At 52.9% G+C, this 14,063-nt stretch overlaps 1 protein-coding gene across 3 annotated transcripts in view; it reads right to left on the reverse strand.

Annotated features, from left to right (window-relative positions):
- Positions 1-8,985, reverse strand: part of PFKFB3 (6-phosphofructo-2-kinase/fructose-2,6-biphosphatase 3) — a 37,146-nt gene extending 28,161 nt beyond the window's left edge. For 2 of the 3 annotated variants that reach the window (XM_082779883.1, XM_082779880.1), the window contains exon 1: positions 8,866-8,985. Coding sequence is in view for 1 of the 3 variants with exons in the window: in XM_082779882.1 (XP_082636008.1) it covers positions 8,866-8,881 (16 nt within the window). In the remaining 2 variants the exon portion in view is untranslated. The remainder of the gene's footprint in view (positions 1-8,865) is intronic. The other variant, XM_082779882.1, reaches the window with a different exon arrangement.
- Positions 8,986-14,063: the final 5,078 nt, after the last annotated feature.

Raw genomic sequence — 14,063 nt, forward strand, 5'->3', positions numbered from 1 at the left:
AGCCAGCAGGAGCCCCAGTCTGCACCCCTATGGGTGCTGGCACACATGGAGGTGTGCATGGAGCCCAGAGCATCTCCCAGACCTTCCAGCTCTGTAAGAGCAAGGTCTTCCTGCAGCCCCAGCCCGCAGGCATCCCACCAGCGTGGGCTTGGGGTGAAGGCAAGGGTTATGGTAGCTGCACTCCCCCTCATTTTCAGCACGTGCTGTGAGCACAGATGTGCTGTGGGTCCCCTCCCCATCTCACCTTAAACAGATGCTTGTTCCAGAGGTGGCCAGCCCCAAAAACCCACCCCACACAGCCCACTGAGCCTGGTCAAGCACAGCAACTTTGGGCCATGGGACACGTGCAGGATCACACGCGATCACCTCCGTCCCTGCTGCTGTCTGAAGCTACTTAAAAATCTGGTCATTTTGCATTCAGACAGAGGCAAGTCATCGATGAAACGAGGTGACTAAGCCCTGGTGCTGGCACACATCAGCCACATCCCCTGCTGCTTTGTCTCGTCTCATTCGTAGCTGGGCCGTTAGCCACCGCGGCCACGTTAGCCAACTCAACCCCATGGCTGCAAGCACGTCCCGGTAGCAAAACCAGACCCAAAAACAGAAAAGGTATCCATAGATTCTCCAAAATTTGGCTCTCAGGCTGTAAATTTATCTCTAGAAAAGCCATCTTTCCACCCTCGTGTCCTTCACCAAGTTACTCAAATCGCTGCCATTGCAACAACAATTTGTTGGGCATTCTTTGATGGTTTGTTAAATCGCTCTCAGATTCGTGGTGTTTGGCTTGGCTTGGTTTCTGAGCAGCTCAGCTACACACAAAAAAATAAAAATAAAAAAAATAAATAAATAAGAGGGGAAGAGAGATTGAGGAAGAGGAAACCCAGCAGCAACCAGAGGCAATTTCACATTTAAGAAGACCAAAGGGTTTGCAGACCGTGCTCCCCCACACACGTGTTGTTCCCAGCTGCTGAGGTGGAAACCCACTGCCTGCCTTTGGCAAAGAAACCTCGGAGAAACAAGCAAACATATCACTGCTGACAGGTGCCTCTTCTGCCTCGACTCATCCCGCTCAGGGCACGGTTCAAAACACAGTGATTTTGGTAGCAAACCTGCTTCAGAGTCCCTCATCCCACCCTGGAGCCCTGTCCTCAGCTGTCAGCTGGACCTGGTTCTCTCTTTTTTTTAATTTTTTTTTTATTATTTTTGCAAAGGTAGCATTGTTTCGCAGCATGGGTCCATCCTCAGGGCAGTGGTGTTGGCACAAAGCTGGGCAGCATCCCACGGTGCTGGAATGAAGGAGCTTCCTCAGGCTGCCAAAGCCCAAATCCCAGCCCCGGCCACATCCTGCTGCTCCTGTTAGAAACCCCTCATTAATCAGAAGGGTTTCTAAGAAAATCATTGAGCAGGATTAAAACCAGGTCAAAAGCTCCAATCTCTGCCCTGGGCTCGTTACAGTCTCCCATTGGCATCAAGGCTGGATGCTTGCCCAGGTCACACCCTGGGGTGAAGGGACCAGTTTCCTCCAAAATTATATCCCTGGCTACAACGCATTTATTCTGCACTCATGCAGGATAAACTGGCAGTGCCCATCTGTATTTTTAGGGGCAGAATAACTCAGTTTCCCTGAAATCAGCACTGTGGCTCTGCAGAGGGCATTTAGTCCCTGCCTTGAAGCCCACGAGCAAGGCACCAGAAGTGCAGAAGCAGCCAGAGCACCCCAGGGACTGAAATTTGTGCACAGGCACGGGGGGCTCCATCCCCCTTGGGGGCTTGAAAATAGACGTGAGTGCAGGAAGCAGGATGCTCGATTTCACCCTGGAGCCACTTGCAATAAATCCCGGCGAGTTTAACAAATCCTGCTGTTTACCAAGCCGAGCTGTTCCCGAGCTTTCCTAGAAATCTTGGTGGAGGAGACCCAGGCACCAGCTCCCACTGCTCGCGTCCCTGCTGGTGGCTGGGGAAGTGGAGGCAGTGAGGACGTCCTCCCCGTGCACGCGTGAGCGGGGCGTGCGCAGCCCGTGCACGCTCTGCAAGCTTGCATGTGCTCGGAAGCCCCACGGCCCCACCATCCGCCGCGTGCCGGCCAGAAAAGGAGCCGTAAACAAGTTTACCCTGCAAAAGGGCTCTCCCCGGGTCAGCTCGGGCAAGCCAGCTGCCAAGAGGAGTGCTCGGGGAGGGAAATAAATCATCTTGTCTGGAAGGGGTTTTGGGTTGCAGCTGGTTTAACTCCAGCCCTGCCGCGTCCCGGCCCAAAAACCTGCTGCTGGTTCTACCAGGCAAGCCGAAACCGGGGCTGAGGCTGCTCAGGGATGCAGCAGCCCCTCCTTTTTTTTCTAGCAAACTTAATGTTTCCCATTCCACAGCCCCAAAACAGCATCATTTCTACCCAGGTTGTTTCACGGGGAGATATTTGTACACCCCAGCCTGAGCTCTGTTCCCAGAACAAGTACAACTTTCCTCAGTTTCCAACCCAAAACTCTCTGGATGGGGTTTTAACACCCTGTTCCTCTACACGGGCTGATGTTCAAGCCGTGTGTCACACTACCCTGAGGTGCAGAGCAGCGATGCACACCGGGATGTCCCTGCCCTGGGATAGGGGACACAGCACCACATGTTTCAGCAGGGACAGGTTTGATGCAGAGTGTTGGAGCTGCAGATAAGGAGTTTGGATCCCTGCCACGCTGCTGTCGGAAAGGAACCAGCAGCAGGACTGCAAGCACCCTGCAGAATTTTGTGTGTGGCTCCAAATCACTGGGGATGCACCGGGCTCCAGCAGGGATTTAATTTTTGCATGTGGCAGGGAGGAGATGGCACCCGGAGGGATGCTCTGCCCGGGATGGGATGCAGCCAGACCCATGGATTGCAGCGTGACCCACAAGTCCCAGGGCAGAGCCACCAGCAGGTGCCCAGAGATTGCCTCACCAAATCCCCCGTGAAGTCCCAGGGCACGGGGAGGTTGGGGACAGCCCGTTTGGGTACAGTAGCAGTGTCATGGCCACACGCAGCCAGGTACAGTGCGTCGGACTCGGTGTCCCATCGTATCAAATCACCGCCTTTGCTAGAAATAGCATGGGCTTGTTGCAGCCCTGTGCCTCTCTGCTTGTGTCCCAAAAGTCTCCAAAACGCCACAGCCACTGGCACAGCGCTGCGCCCTCCCCTGCCTCAGTTTCCCCTGCCATGAGTGATAAATCTGGTAACCCTCAGACTGGGATTAAAGGACTGGGGACAGGGGCTAAGAAACTCAGCAGCCAAACACGAACCAACAGCATGATGCCCTTGGGGTAAAAAAAACAAATACATAAAAATCCCTGATCCCTGTTTATTCAGCCTTTCTGCTGTGAAAATGTGTCTGCATTTCAAAAACTCCTGGGTGCCCTGCAGAGACCGAAGGCAGCACCCGAGTGCGTGTGTGCACGCATGCAGCAGGTGAAGGGCGATCACGCCTTGCCGGCTGCTGGTTTTGAAATCCTCCCACGTCCCTCGGCGAAGAGCCCGCGGTCATCTGATTTTAGGCGAACACCTCCAGAGCTCGCCTTCGCCAGGCAGGATGGCTCCTGCCGCACGCAAGGATGCAGGGATGAAGCTGCTGTCATCACAGCAGGGAGGCGAGGTGAAGGGAGGCAGGGTTGTGTTACGGCGAGATGAATTTCTCCGTAGTTGAGGGTGTGTTAGGAAGGGGTGAGGCATGCCCAGGTGTTTTTTTTTGACATGAGGTGGTCACTGAGCAGGGCGTTCAGCTGGTGGCATGCGTGAAATGCAGTTGGGTTGTGCCAATGCTTGTTCATCATGTAAATATGGCATAGGAGAGCCCTCCATCCATGCAGGAGGGAGGCTGGAGACCAAGGGGAGGGTTTTTTGAGGGTTCCTCCAGCAGCCTGAGCTGCCTGCTGCGTGTCTGGCCCTGGGAAGGCAGGTTGGAGGCACGTCTGCCTGCTCCCAGCTTAGGAAATGCTATCAGGAATCGCATCTTTACGTGGTTTCAACTCCCAGATTCAGGAAGTCTGAGAGGCTCTGATGACCCGCTTAATGCACCGTCTGGTTTCTGGGTCCCCAAAATCCCCACTGGACATCACAGCTCCCCCGAAACAACTCTAAGCCTCCTGCCCCCATTTAAAGCTGGGCAGTGGGTCCAGCTACAGCACAACCCCTGAACATGGTAACTTCTTAAACCCATTAAAAGCTCTTAATTAATGTTACAAAAGCTAAAGAAAGTGTAATGTCACAAAGACGGTGGAGAGGTCATACTCATCGAGTGCTTTATTGCAGCTGAGGAGAGCAGGGACGTGCTCGAATGGATGGGATGTGGGCACAGACACCTGTGAGTTTGGGTCATTTGCTCATGTTTTTGCTCCAGAAGCCAGCCAGGGGAAAGGAGCTCAGATTAAACCAGGAGCCACAAGGAAATCACCCCGGCAAGAAGCACAGTCCGGGGGGAAAGCGGGACACGAGGGAGGTTCAAGGCTTCCAGGAAAAGGTGATGGCTGAAAACAAGGCAATGGTTTAAGGAAAGCACGAGCCGGTGAGTCAGGGAAACCAGAGACAGCTCCACGGCACATTTCCTGCCTGCCCTTTGAGCAGACGGCTGCGAGCAGACGCCCACACGGGCACAGACACCAGGACGGACACCACAAGAGGTTTGGGACACTCAGACCACCCCCAGCAGCTCCCTCCTGCTTCGCTTGAGCCGCGTCACCCGGAGGAGCAATTCACTGATGCTCGGAAATCCCTCTTTGAGCCGAAACGCCGAGGAGTGCCAGGAAAGCAGAGAAGAGAGGAGCGAGAGCTGACGTGAGCAGCAAACCCAGCAGTGTGTGGAGCTGTGAGGCATTCCCAGCAAGACAGAAAGCAGCAGAAAGCGGGGAGAAAACACTTGCTTAAGGACCAGGAACCTGCATAAAAGCACATCTCCGCCCTGAGCTGGAATCGCCCTGGAAATGCCTGCAGCAGGGTGTGTTACCACCTGAACACAAACACACACGGGTTGTGATTTAAGGGAAGAGTGCAATAAAGGGATGCAGAGCAAAAATAGCAGCAGGATGTGGCACTGGACTGACCGTTCCCTTCGTACTCGTGTGCCAAAAGCTCCTCTGCTCCCTCCGACCACTCAAAGAGCTTCCGTGACCTCAATGAGCAGAAATAGGGCCAGAAGACATCCGTGTCCCCCCAGAGGGGACACTGCAAACCAGGGCTCCAGCACCTGTTTGGAGGTGCTGTGGGACACCCAGCACACCTGTAGCGGGGTCAGTAGGTGCAGCACACCGTGGGGCTCTTTGCAGAGCAGGTCTCTGCCCTACTTGTGGCCCCAGGGCTGAATTTGGGGGTTTTGTCACAGTCCCCAAGATCTCCAGACAGCTCAGGTGATGGGGAATGGATCGGTCCAGGAGGTTGGCGTGATGTAGGGAGGAAGGAGCCAGGTCAGGGCTCTGGTTGGATCCATCTCAGCCACGTGCTGCCAGCGTGAAGCCAAGCACCTGGCTCTCTTTGTGGCCACTGGAGATGGAGAGGTCCCCTTAGGGATGTCAACCCCATCCACCATCACCACCCCTCCTCTGGTCTTGTTGCCTCCAGGGGGGACCTGGATGCCTGGCCCATGATGAAGACCTTACTCCAGGGGGTTAAGCAAGGTGAGACCTATCTGGCCCCATGTGATATGTGCAAGGACGCTCTCCAGACCACTCTCAGCCCAGGGAAGTGATGTTTAACCCAACTCATGTGCGCAGCAATCACAGGGCACTGCTTCCCTTCCTGCTGCCAGCCCTGCTGATAAGGGACAGCGCTCAGGTTTCGGCCACAGACCCCACAGGAGCCCCCAGACCCACCCATTTGTGCATTTTCCAGCATCTCTCCTTCCTCTCCTCCTCCCTCCTCCCCTTCTCCCTTCTTCCCTCCTTCCTCTCCTGCCCCAGACGCCGTATGGTAACAAACCACTCCGTGCGTGCCACAGGGCACACTCCCCAGGGGATTTCCCCAAAACACACCCAGCAGCCCTGTCTGGAGACAGGGTGTCCTCCAACCCTGGTCAGCAGGTCCATCACACCCATGGCTCTGCTAATCTCCACCTTGCTATCAGCTCTTCCTGCACAGACAACATGCTCAGCACCACCAGCTCTCTCCCCGTGGCCCCTAATCCAGCACTAATGTGCCCTGAGGACCAGCAATCCCAGCAGGTCTCCCTGTCCAACTCATTTGTCCTTTGACAGATGACAAACGCCCTGTTCTCTGCCAAGATCCTGTCTGCTCATCACCTGCACTCTCCCACTCTTCCCCACATCAGTAATTAAATTGTGTTTTTCGGGCCAGGGGCAGGGCTTTTTAGCTGGGAGCTCCCTTGGCTGGGGTTTGCCAGCACCCAAGAAGGGGACTTTCTCCAGCACGTTGTAGCTGGATGCTGTAAGAAATCAGCTCCTGCCCTGAGCCCGTCCCTTCTAATTGTCCTCGAGCATCCCTGCCAGAAACGCTTTCCCCCGCCAGAAACACTTTCCCCATTACCTGAAGCTGCCAAAAGAGCCTTGAGGTTGGCTGAACGGCGGCTGCTGCGGGCAGGAACTGCAAACCCTGGGGCAATGCCACTGCCTGCAGTGCCTGCAGTGCAAGGAGGCAGAGCAGAGCCAGGACACCCAGGAATTCAGCACAGATTTGTCAGGGAGACCCAGCAAAGCGATGCCAAAACCACAAGAAGCAAAAAGGCAGCAGAGCTATGGGGGAGTTTGCATTTTAGGCCCACAGGATGCTCTGTTTCTGCATGCAGAGGGGTGCAAGGATGGCTCAGAGCCTCCCCAGGGAAAGCCCCAAAGGCTCCGTGTGCCTCAGGCTACCTGGGATTTGCAGAGCAGCAGCCTCCAGGCACAGCCTCCTCTTTGCAGATGCTCGGAGAGAGCCCTGGGGTGAGGTGCTGCCCCAAAAAGGCTCCCAAAGGAATCGCTCAGCCTCCTGGCCAAGCTGGCTGGAGTCCCCATTTCCCCCTGCTCTCATCCAAACTCCCACAGGTCAAAACGGTCTCAGCGAGCCGTGCAGCCTCCATCTGCAAGAAGAAGAGGTCCTTGGGAGGCTCTTCAGCACGAGCTCATCATCTTGGCTCAAGGAGCTGGACCAACCCCATCCACACCAGCCTCTGAGCTGTGCTGGACCTGCCCGAGGTCCTCCTGGAGGAGCTGCAAGCTGCTGGCAGCTGCTCTGGCGTTTCAAGGTTGACCTCTAGAGGAGGTTTGTAGAGGAGCTGTGGCTGGGACAGAGACCACGAGGTAGGTACAGGACCGAACTGCTCGCAGCAGGGTGACGAGGACTTGCAGTGCCCCCAGGACCTAGCGGTGACAGCGAGCGCGGCGTGGTGCCGTGCCACAATAAATTGGTCCTCCCCAATTCAGGCGTGCAGGGAAGGACCACGAGGAAATAAAGCCTCATTCCTGCAGCCCCACCACGTGTCCCCAAGGGCTGGAGATCTGTGTGGGGTTTCTGTTATTGGGAACAAGGCTGAGAACACGGCAGGACACAGCTGCCCTTCAACACGGGAGGCTCCCCTTCGCTCTCCATGCTTTTAAAGCCTGACGTGCTTGGCTTTCCTCCTACTGCCCACAACCCACTCTCTCCCTCCTCTCTAAAGGAAACCATTTATCACCTAAAATTAAATCAGGACCCGAAACCTGCTGTGCTGTCAGGATGCGAGGGTGTGAACCACATCGTTTTTCACTGAGCCTTACATCTGACATAAATCTCCGCACCGGGGACCAGGCGCGCAGCGAACACGGCTGCGGGCAAACCACCACACGCCCAAACCATCCTCCCCACAAGAGGGAGAAGGGAGAAAAACCCAGCCCAGTTGCCTCTTCCAAAGCCCCATTTCCTCCCGTGATTCCCTTGCATGCCCCACTAACCTCAGGGTTTAGGATCCCCGTGGTGGTACCCTCTGCCCCAGCACAGCACCAGCTGCACCCCAGTTTGGAGACATCTACTCCAGCAAAGTGTCTGGGTGAGAGGCTGAGGAGCATCTTCTCCCCACGTCCTTGCATGTTTCGACCTCCCCCTGCCCTTGTGCCTGCTGGGGAAGACTTCTCTCCCCTGAGTTTCTCCTCCCCGTAGAGCTCCTGGAACAAGGAGCCACCCTGAGCATCCCCACCTTGATCCCCCGATGGGACATGCCGTGATGAGGAGGAGGAGGTGACGTGAAGGCCTCCGCTTTGCAGCAGCCCTGGGGAGGATGGGAAGCTCATCCACCCATCCTTGGGGCAGCAAACGTGGCCACCGGGGCTTTGGGGACCCAAGGCTGGGTCCTCCTTGCCCCACGCTGCCAAGCTGGGGAAGGGCAAGACTGCTCTGCTTGCTGGGATGGGGTTTCACGGAAAAAAAAAATAATGAAAAAATGAAAAAAAGAAAAGAGGTGATGTGGGCATTGGGGAGCAGCACGGTGTGACAGGGGGATGCCCAGGTGGGATGACCCTCCTGAAAGCCTTTCTTCTCCCAGTTGCCCACCAGCACGGCTCCTCGGGCTGAGCATCTCCCCCAAGGACCCACACAATGCGGTCAAGTTGCCATTCTCAGCCTGCATCCCCTGAAACACAGCACGGAAACCTTCCTCCTCCCCTCTCCTCCCTTCCACCACCCAGAGCTGACTTATTCCCCTATAGCAATGAGAAAGAAAAACCCCACAACCAAGAGGACACAGCCTGCCTTTCTCCCACCCCATCACAGCATCCTTGCGCCCCATCACAACACGAAAACAGGAGACGCAGCAAAACCCGGCGCCCCCTTTTCTCACCACTGCAAGGAGGCCCCGGGGACACCCCAGTGCCCTCCCTGCTCCCCTCCCCGGGCCGGGGGGGAGCACCCTAGGGTGCTGCCACCCCCTGCCCCCCATCACCCAGCCCCTACCTTTGCGGAACGGCATGGGCGGGAGGAGGCAGGGCTGCGCTGGGGCGCGATGTCCGGCTCCGTTTCTCGTTTTATTGCCCTTCTTCCTCTGCTTTCTCCTTCTTCAGAAGGAAACGGACATATTTGGGCAGAAAGCGTCGTCATTTGGGGGCAGGCGCTGCGGAAAGGAGGAAGTTCGTGGGGTTTGGCAGCTTTAACCCTTGGCACCCCGGAGACTGCAGGGCTGGGAGGGAAGATCTCTTCTCTTCTCTTCTCTTCTCTTCTCTTCTCTTCTCTTCTCTTCTCTTCTCTTCTCTTCTCTTCTCTTCTCTTCTCTTCTCTTCTCTTCTCTTCTCTTCTCTTCTCTTCTCTTCTCTTCTCTTCTCTTCTCTTCTCTTCTCTTCTCTTCTCTTCTCTTCTCTTCTCTTCTCTTCTCTTCTCTTCTCTTCTCTTCTCTTCTCTTCTCTTCTCTTCCTTTCCCTTCTCTTTCCCTTCTCTTTCCCTTCTCTTTCCCTTCTCTTTCCCTTCTCTTCCTTTTCTTTTTCAATTTTATTTCCTTTCTATTCCCTTCTCTTCCCTTCTCTTCCTTTTCTTTATCAATTTTCTTTCCCTTTCCCTCTCTCTTTCATTTTTTCCTTTTCTTCCTGGCAGGACCTGTACAGAACTAGGTGGAATAGGGTGGATGCAGATGGGATAATGGTGTTTTGACCTCCAAAATTATCTCCCACATCATCTCTGCCCATCCGAAACCAACAGATTACCGATCCCATCACCTGTGTAGTGATGCTGGGCTAAACCGGGAGCTGCTCCCGACACCAAAAGCTCAGATACCCCTCTCAGCATCCCCTGGCACAAACAAGTCCAAGCCCAAGACTCTGGGTATGGCTGCTGCACATGGAGATGTCCCTGAGCATCAGCACAACAGTGGGGACAAAAGCAGGGAAGATTTGGTGGCACAGGCTGCTGGGTTTCCTTTCCCCCAGCAACTGGAACCAGTTGGGACAGCTGGCTTCTGCCCCAGCCCCAGCAAATACAGCAGGACATGTGGGGCTGGAGATCAATATTGGGTGGGCAAATATTTTTTTGGAGGGGAAATAATCCCCAAAATGGAATTTCTTGGGACATTTAGCAACTGCAAAGGGAAACAGGCTGGGAAAATTCCACACAGCCTGTGGAGCCTCTCTCATGTCTTTCAGGCTCCTTCCACTCCTTGCTTTACCCAGCAGGAGGCTGCTGGATGAAGACTGGTTTTGCACTGCATAGCCATGGCTATTCTTTGCAGCCGACTTGCTGTCATCTTGCTGGTAAAACCTTTATTTATTTATTTTCTTCCATTTGTTGGCTTCGTTTCCTCTGTGTGCTGTGGAGCAGCTCTGCTGCTCCATCCCCAGCAGGACCAGGAGCCTGACTCACCATGCTGCACTCCTCCAGCTCCCTGGCTACACCCTCCACCAAATCTGGTCCCTAGGAAACAATTTGAAAATGAAGAAAACACCTGGATGCTAACTGGGATTTGCTCACCTTGTTCTGTGCATCAGCCTAGAAGGCTCTCAGACAGGACCATTCTTGGTCTCCTGCTTCTCCATGAACAATCTCTAGAAAGCAGCCTACAAGCTCCAGCTGAGGCCATCGTAGGAGTAGGAGCATCTCGTTGCCTCATCCTCTATATGAGATCCCATTGTTGTTTTCCCACAGAAAGCACCTCAGGCATCTAAATGGTTCCGAGCAATTTAAATATACAGGAAAGCCTTCAAAAATAGTCTGAGGATTTCTGATACACTGGGATTCTCCATCCCTTACCCACTGTTCAACAGCATTGCTGTCGGGGGTCTAAGATGAATGGCATAAAATGTCATGAATGACATAAAATGTCATGAATAACAATAATAATAGTAATAATAATAATAAATACATATGGAAAGTGGTACCAAGAATGGGTTTAGATGAGTCTGAGCAGCACGTGGATCAGGCTGGGGAGGCGAGGACGACTCTTCTCTCGGTGGAGCACAAACACCAGGCTGCACGGGCAGAGAAGGCAGGTTGGCATCGCTCAGGCTTTTAGGAACAGGTTGGGTGAACCCTCTGAGAGCAGTCCTAGCCAGCCCAGATCCTGCCTCGGGCCGAGGGATGGTTTAGATGCCTTCTGAGATCTTCCCAAGGTTCCTGTGTTGGGAGGAGCAGTGGCGAGTGCCAGCGTCTTTCCCAGATGTGGTCTGTAGGAAAACAGACTTCTACAGGAAACAACAGCAGGGTTTAATGACAATCGATATTTCAGTGGGGTTGTTCAGTTAAAGGTAACCCAGAAAGGAGTCCTTTCACCTTTATACCAGGTTTTAAGCCTGTGTTTGGTTGGGATGCTGACTGCATGCAGGTCTGCAGGCAGGAGGGCAGCGCATGCAGACAAAATGGGGTGAGGATCCAGCCCAGGCTCCAGACCAACCCCTGCTAAAACCCCAAAACCGCTCATTTTCATCAATATTGCATACTTCAAGGGGCATGAGAAATGGGATGTGCTGCCAGGCTGAGCTGCTCAGCATTTCTGCACGTACCTAAGGGAATTGGAGACAACTCATACAGGGAGGAAGGGATATTTCCACCGCTGATTGCCCGGCCAGGAAACCCGAATTGAGCTGACCTCCCTTTCCCATCAGCGGCACGGTGAGATGATGTGCAGCAGCCGTCTGCATGCCAGGGATGTGGGTGCTTGTCTTGGGCTGGAGCCACGAGGTTGTTTCATGCTGCAAATCAGAGGCAGGGATCTCCTCTGCTGTGAGGTTTGTACGCTACAAGCAAACGAGAACGCAAACAGCTCGTTTAAAATATTTATGTCTGAAAACTACTTGCGTGGCACGAGCCCAAGAAAAGCAAGGGTGCTCGTAATTGCTGGCGCTGGATGCACTGTAGGGCATGCTTACATGAGCAGCCCTGCTTGCATAATCCCATTTTGTCCTTTTATAAGATGCTGGAGTCCCTGGGCAGGATCTCAGCCCCTGGCCTCACCCCGTGGATGACACCTTGCTCAAAGGTGCTGCTCTCCCAGACCTTATCCCACTGCTCAGCTTTTTTCTGCTGCTGTTACCCTAAATAAATCTTTCCCAGCTCTCTTCAGTGACCAGTCGCTGGCCAGCAGGGTGTTTTTAATAACCCCAAGCCCTTTATTTTCAGCCTGTGCCCACATTTCCAAGGTTTTTGCTAACTATCCCCTGCTCCAGCTCCACGGAGCAGTCAGAGAGATGGCACCGAGCCACTTTTTGCACACATGCTCTCCCCACATGCTGATAACAAACCCGATGCTTCAGCCTTGCAAATTTAGGCAGAAGGGAAAGTTGCAGAGAGGCTTGTGGCTTCTCACTAGAAGTGACAATGCTGTTTCTGCTCGGACAGCAGGCAGCTCAGGCAGGTCATCAGGGCTTAAGGCACAGCACGGACTGGAAAAAAGCAGCTTTTGGAGACTTTCCAGCCAGGCCCCACGTGCTCTGCAGCCTGACCTAGACAGATTACTTTTGCTAGCCTAATATTAGAGCTGGCGTCTTCATATTGCAAAGACTAGGTGCTCTATAAAGGTGTCAAGGCAAGATTGGATTAGAGAGATGCAGGTCAGAGACTTAGGAAAAGGTGCTCTTGGTCTCTCGCACAGCTCTGGGTCCTGGTCTCCCCTTCTGCTCACAGCAATCAGCTTTGGGGTTTTGGAGAGAAAGGCCCCGGAGCGGTGTAAGGCAGTGGACAGCATTTCCCATGAGTGATCTGCATGCAGCAATTACTGCAGCAGCACCACCCGCTGTCAGACACATACCTCAGTGGCTTTCCTGCAGATGCCTGCTCCAGCAGGTTCCTAAATGCGATTGTGCTCTTCCCATGCAGCAAACCCAGCCTCGCCTCTCCAGGGACCTTCCCATTGATTTCCATGGCTTTGAACTGCTGCAACACACCTTCCTGGCACTGAAGGGAGTGCCACATTCAAAGAAAACATCTACATCCTTCCTCTGATGCATCTGGGGTGACAAATAATCAATTCCTTTGCACAAAGTCCAGGATTAGTGAGCCTACAAGGTGAATCCATGCCACAAAGTAAAATATATATATATATTTTTAGATCAGAAAAAAGTGTGTATTGGTATTTATCAATGTCAACATCACAATTTTTATAATATGAAAATGATTTTATTCTCAGTCTTCCTGTGTTTTTCTTTGTTTGTTTGTTTTCGGTTGGTTGGTTGGTCTGGTTTTGTTGTTGTTCTTTGAGCTTTGCCTCCAAAAGCACTGCAGGAAAAACAAAGATCAGCAACCAGGCTTTGCCCATGAATAAAGCAAGCCACTGCATAGAAACAAAACTAAGCAAAACACTTTGAAATGATCAGGCAAAAAGCAAATGGAAGACAAAATATATAAATATAATTGTGATCACTGACCTTGTTATCAGGACTTCCCTTTTTTTTTTTCTTTTTTAGCCCTAAATTCCTGATTTCTTCCCAAAGCCGAGCCCTAGCAGGGAAACATGATACTTTTGGGACTGCATCTGCAGAAGCAACTCCGTTATATGGGAGGATGTGCAGAGCTTAAAATGGTTCAGTGCAGGGAGCACTCCTCTTAAATCTGTGCTTGAAGCAAACTCCTGAACCATGGTTTAAGCAGACTTCTCAAACAACATGAAACCCATCCATTTTCTGTTTGTGTCTTTACATGAGGAGCAGGTGCTGGAGGAGCACTGTTTGTTTTGGTAGGGTATCATTTGACTTTGGGTTCCTGGCTGCCATGCAAGTTTTACAAGTCTGAAGCAGCAATATCCAAAAAAAAAAAAAAAAAAAACCTACCCAGCTTTCTGCCCACAGCAAAAGGTGGAGAAATTTTTGACGAGCTGACGACTTTTGTCTTGGCAGGACTGAATGGATTCCTGAGCACTTCATTTGCTGCAAGCTCTCAAACCAGAGATCACACCTTAGAGACTGGGAGAGTAAAAACACGTAAAGGGCTATGAAGTGGTAAGGTGCTGAAAAAACACCTCGGGGAAAATGCATTTGTCCTGCAGGAGGAATAAGAAGCAGAAAGGAGGCAAGAAAAGGGTTAGGCATCTTCCTGGGAAAGACCTTGTTTTCTGTACTGCTGAGGTTCTCTTGTGATTTATCAGCAAGCAAAGCATGTGCAGCTTAAAGCCTCCTTGCAAAATCCCTGGCACCCACTTCATCTGGCTTATTTTGTAAACCAAAGATATTATTGGAGAT

This window comes from Aythya marila (assembly GCF_965140915.1).
Source record: "Aythya marila genome assembly, chromosome: 1".
NCBI lineage: Eukaryota > Metazoa > Chordata > Aves > Anseriformes > Anatidae > Aythya > Aythya marila.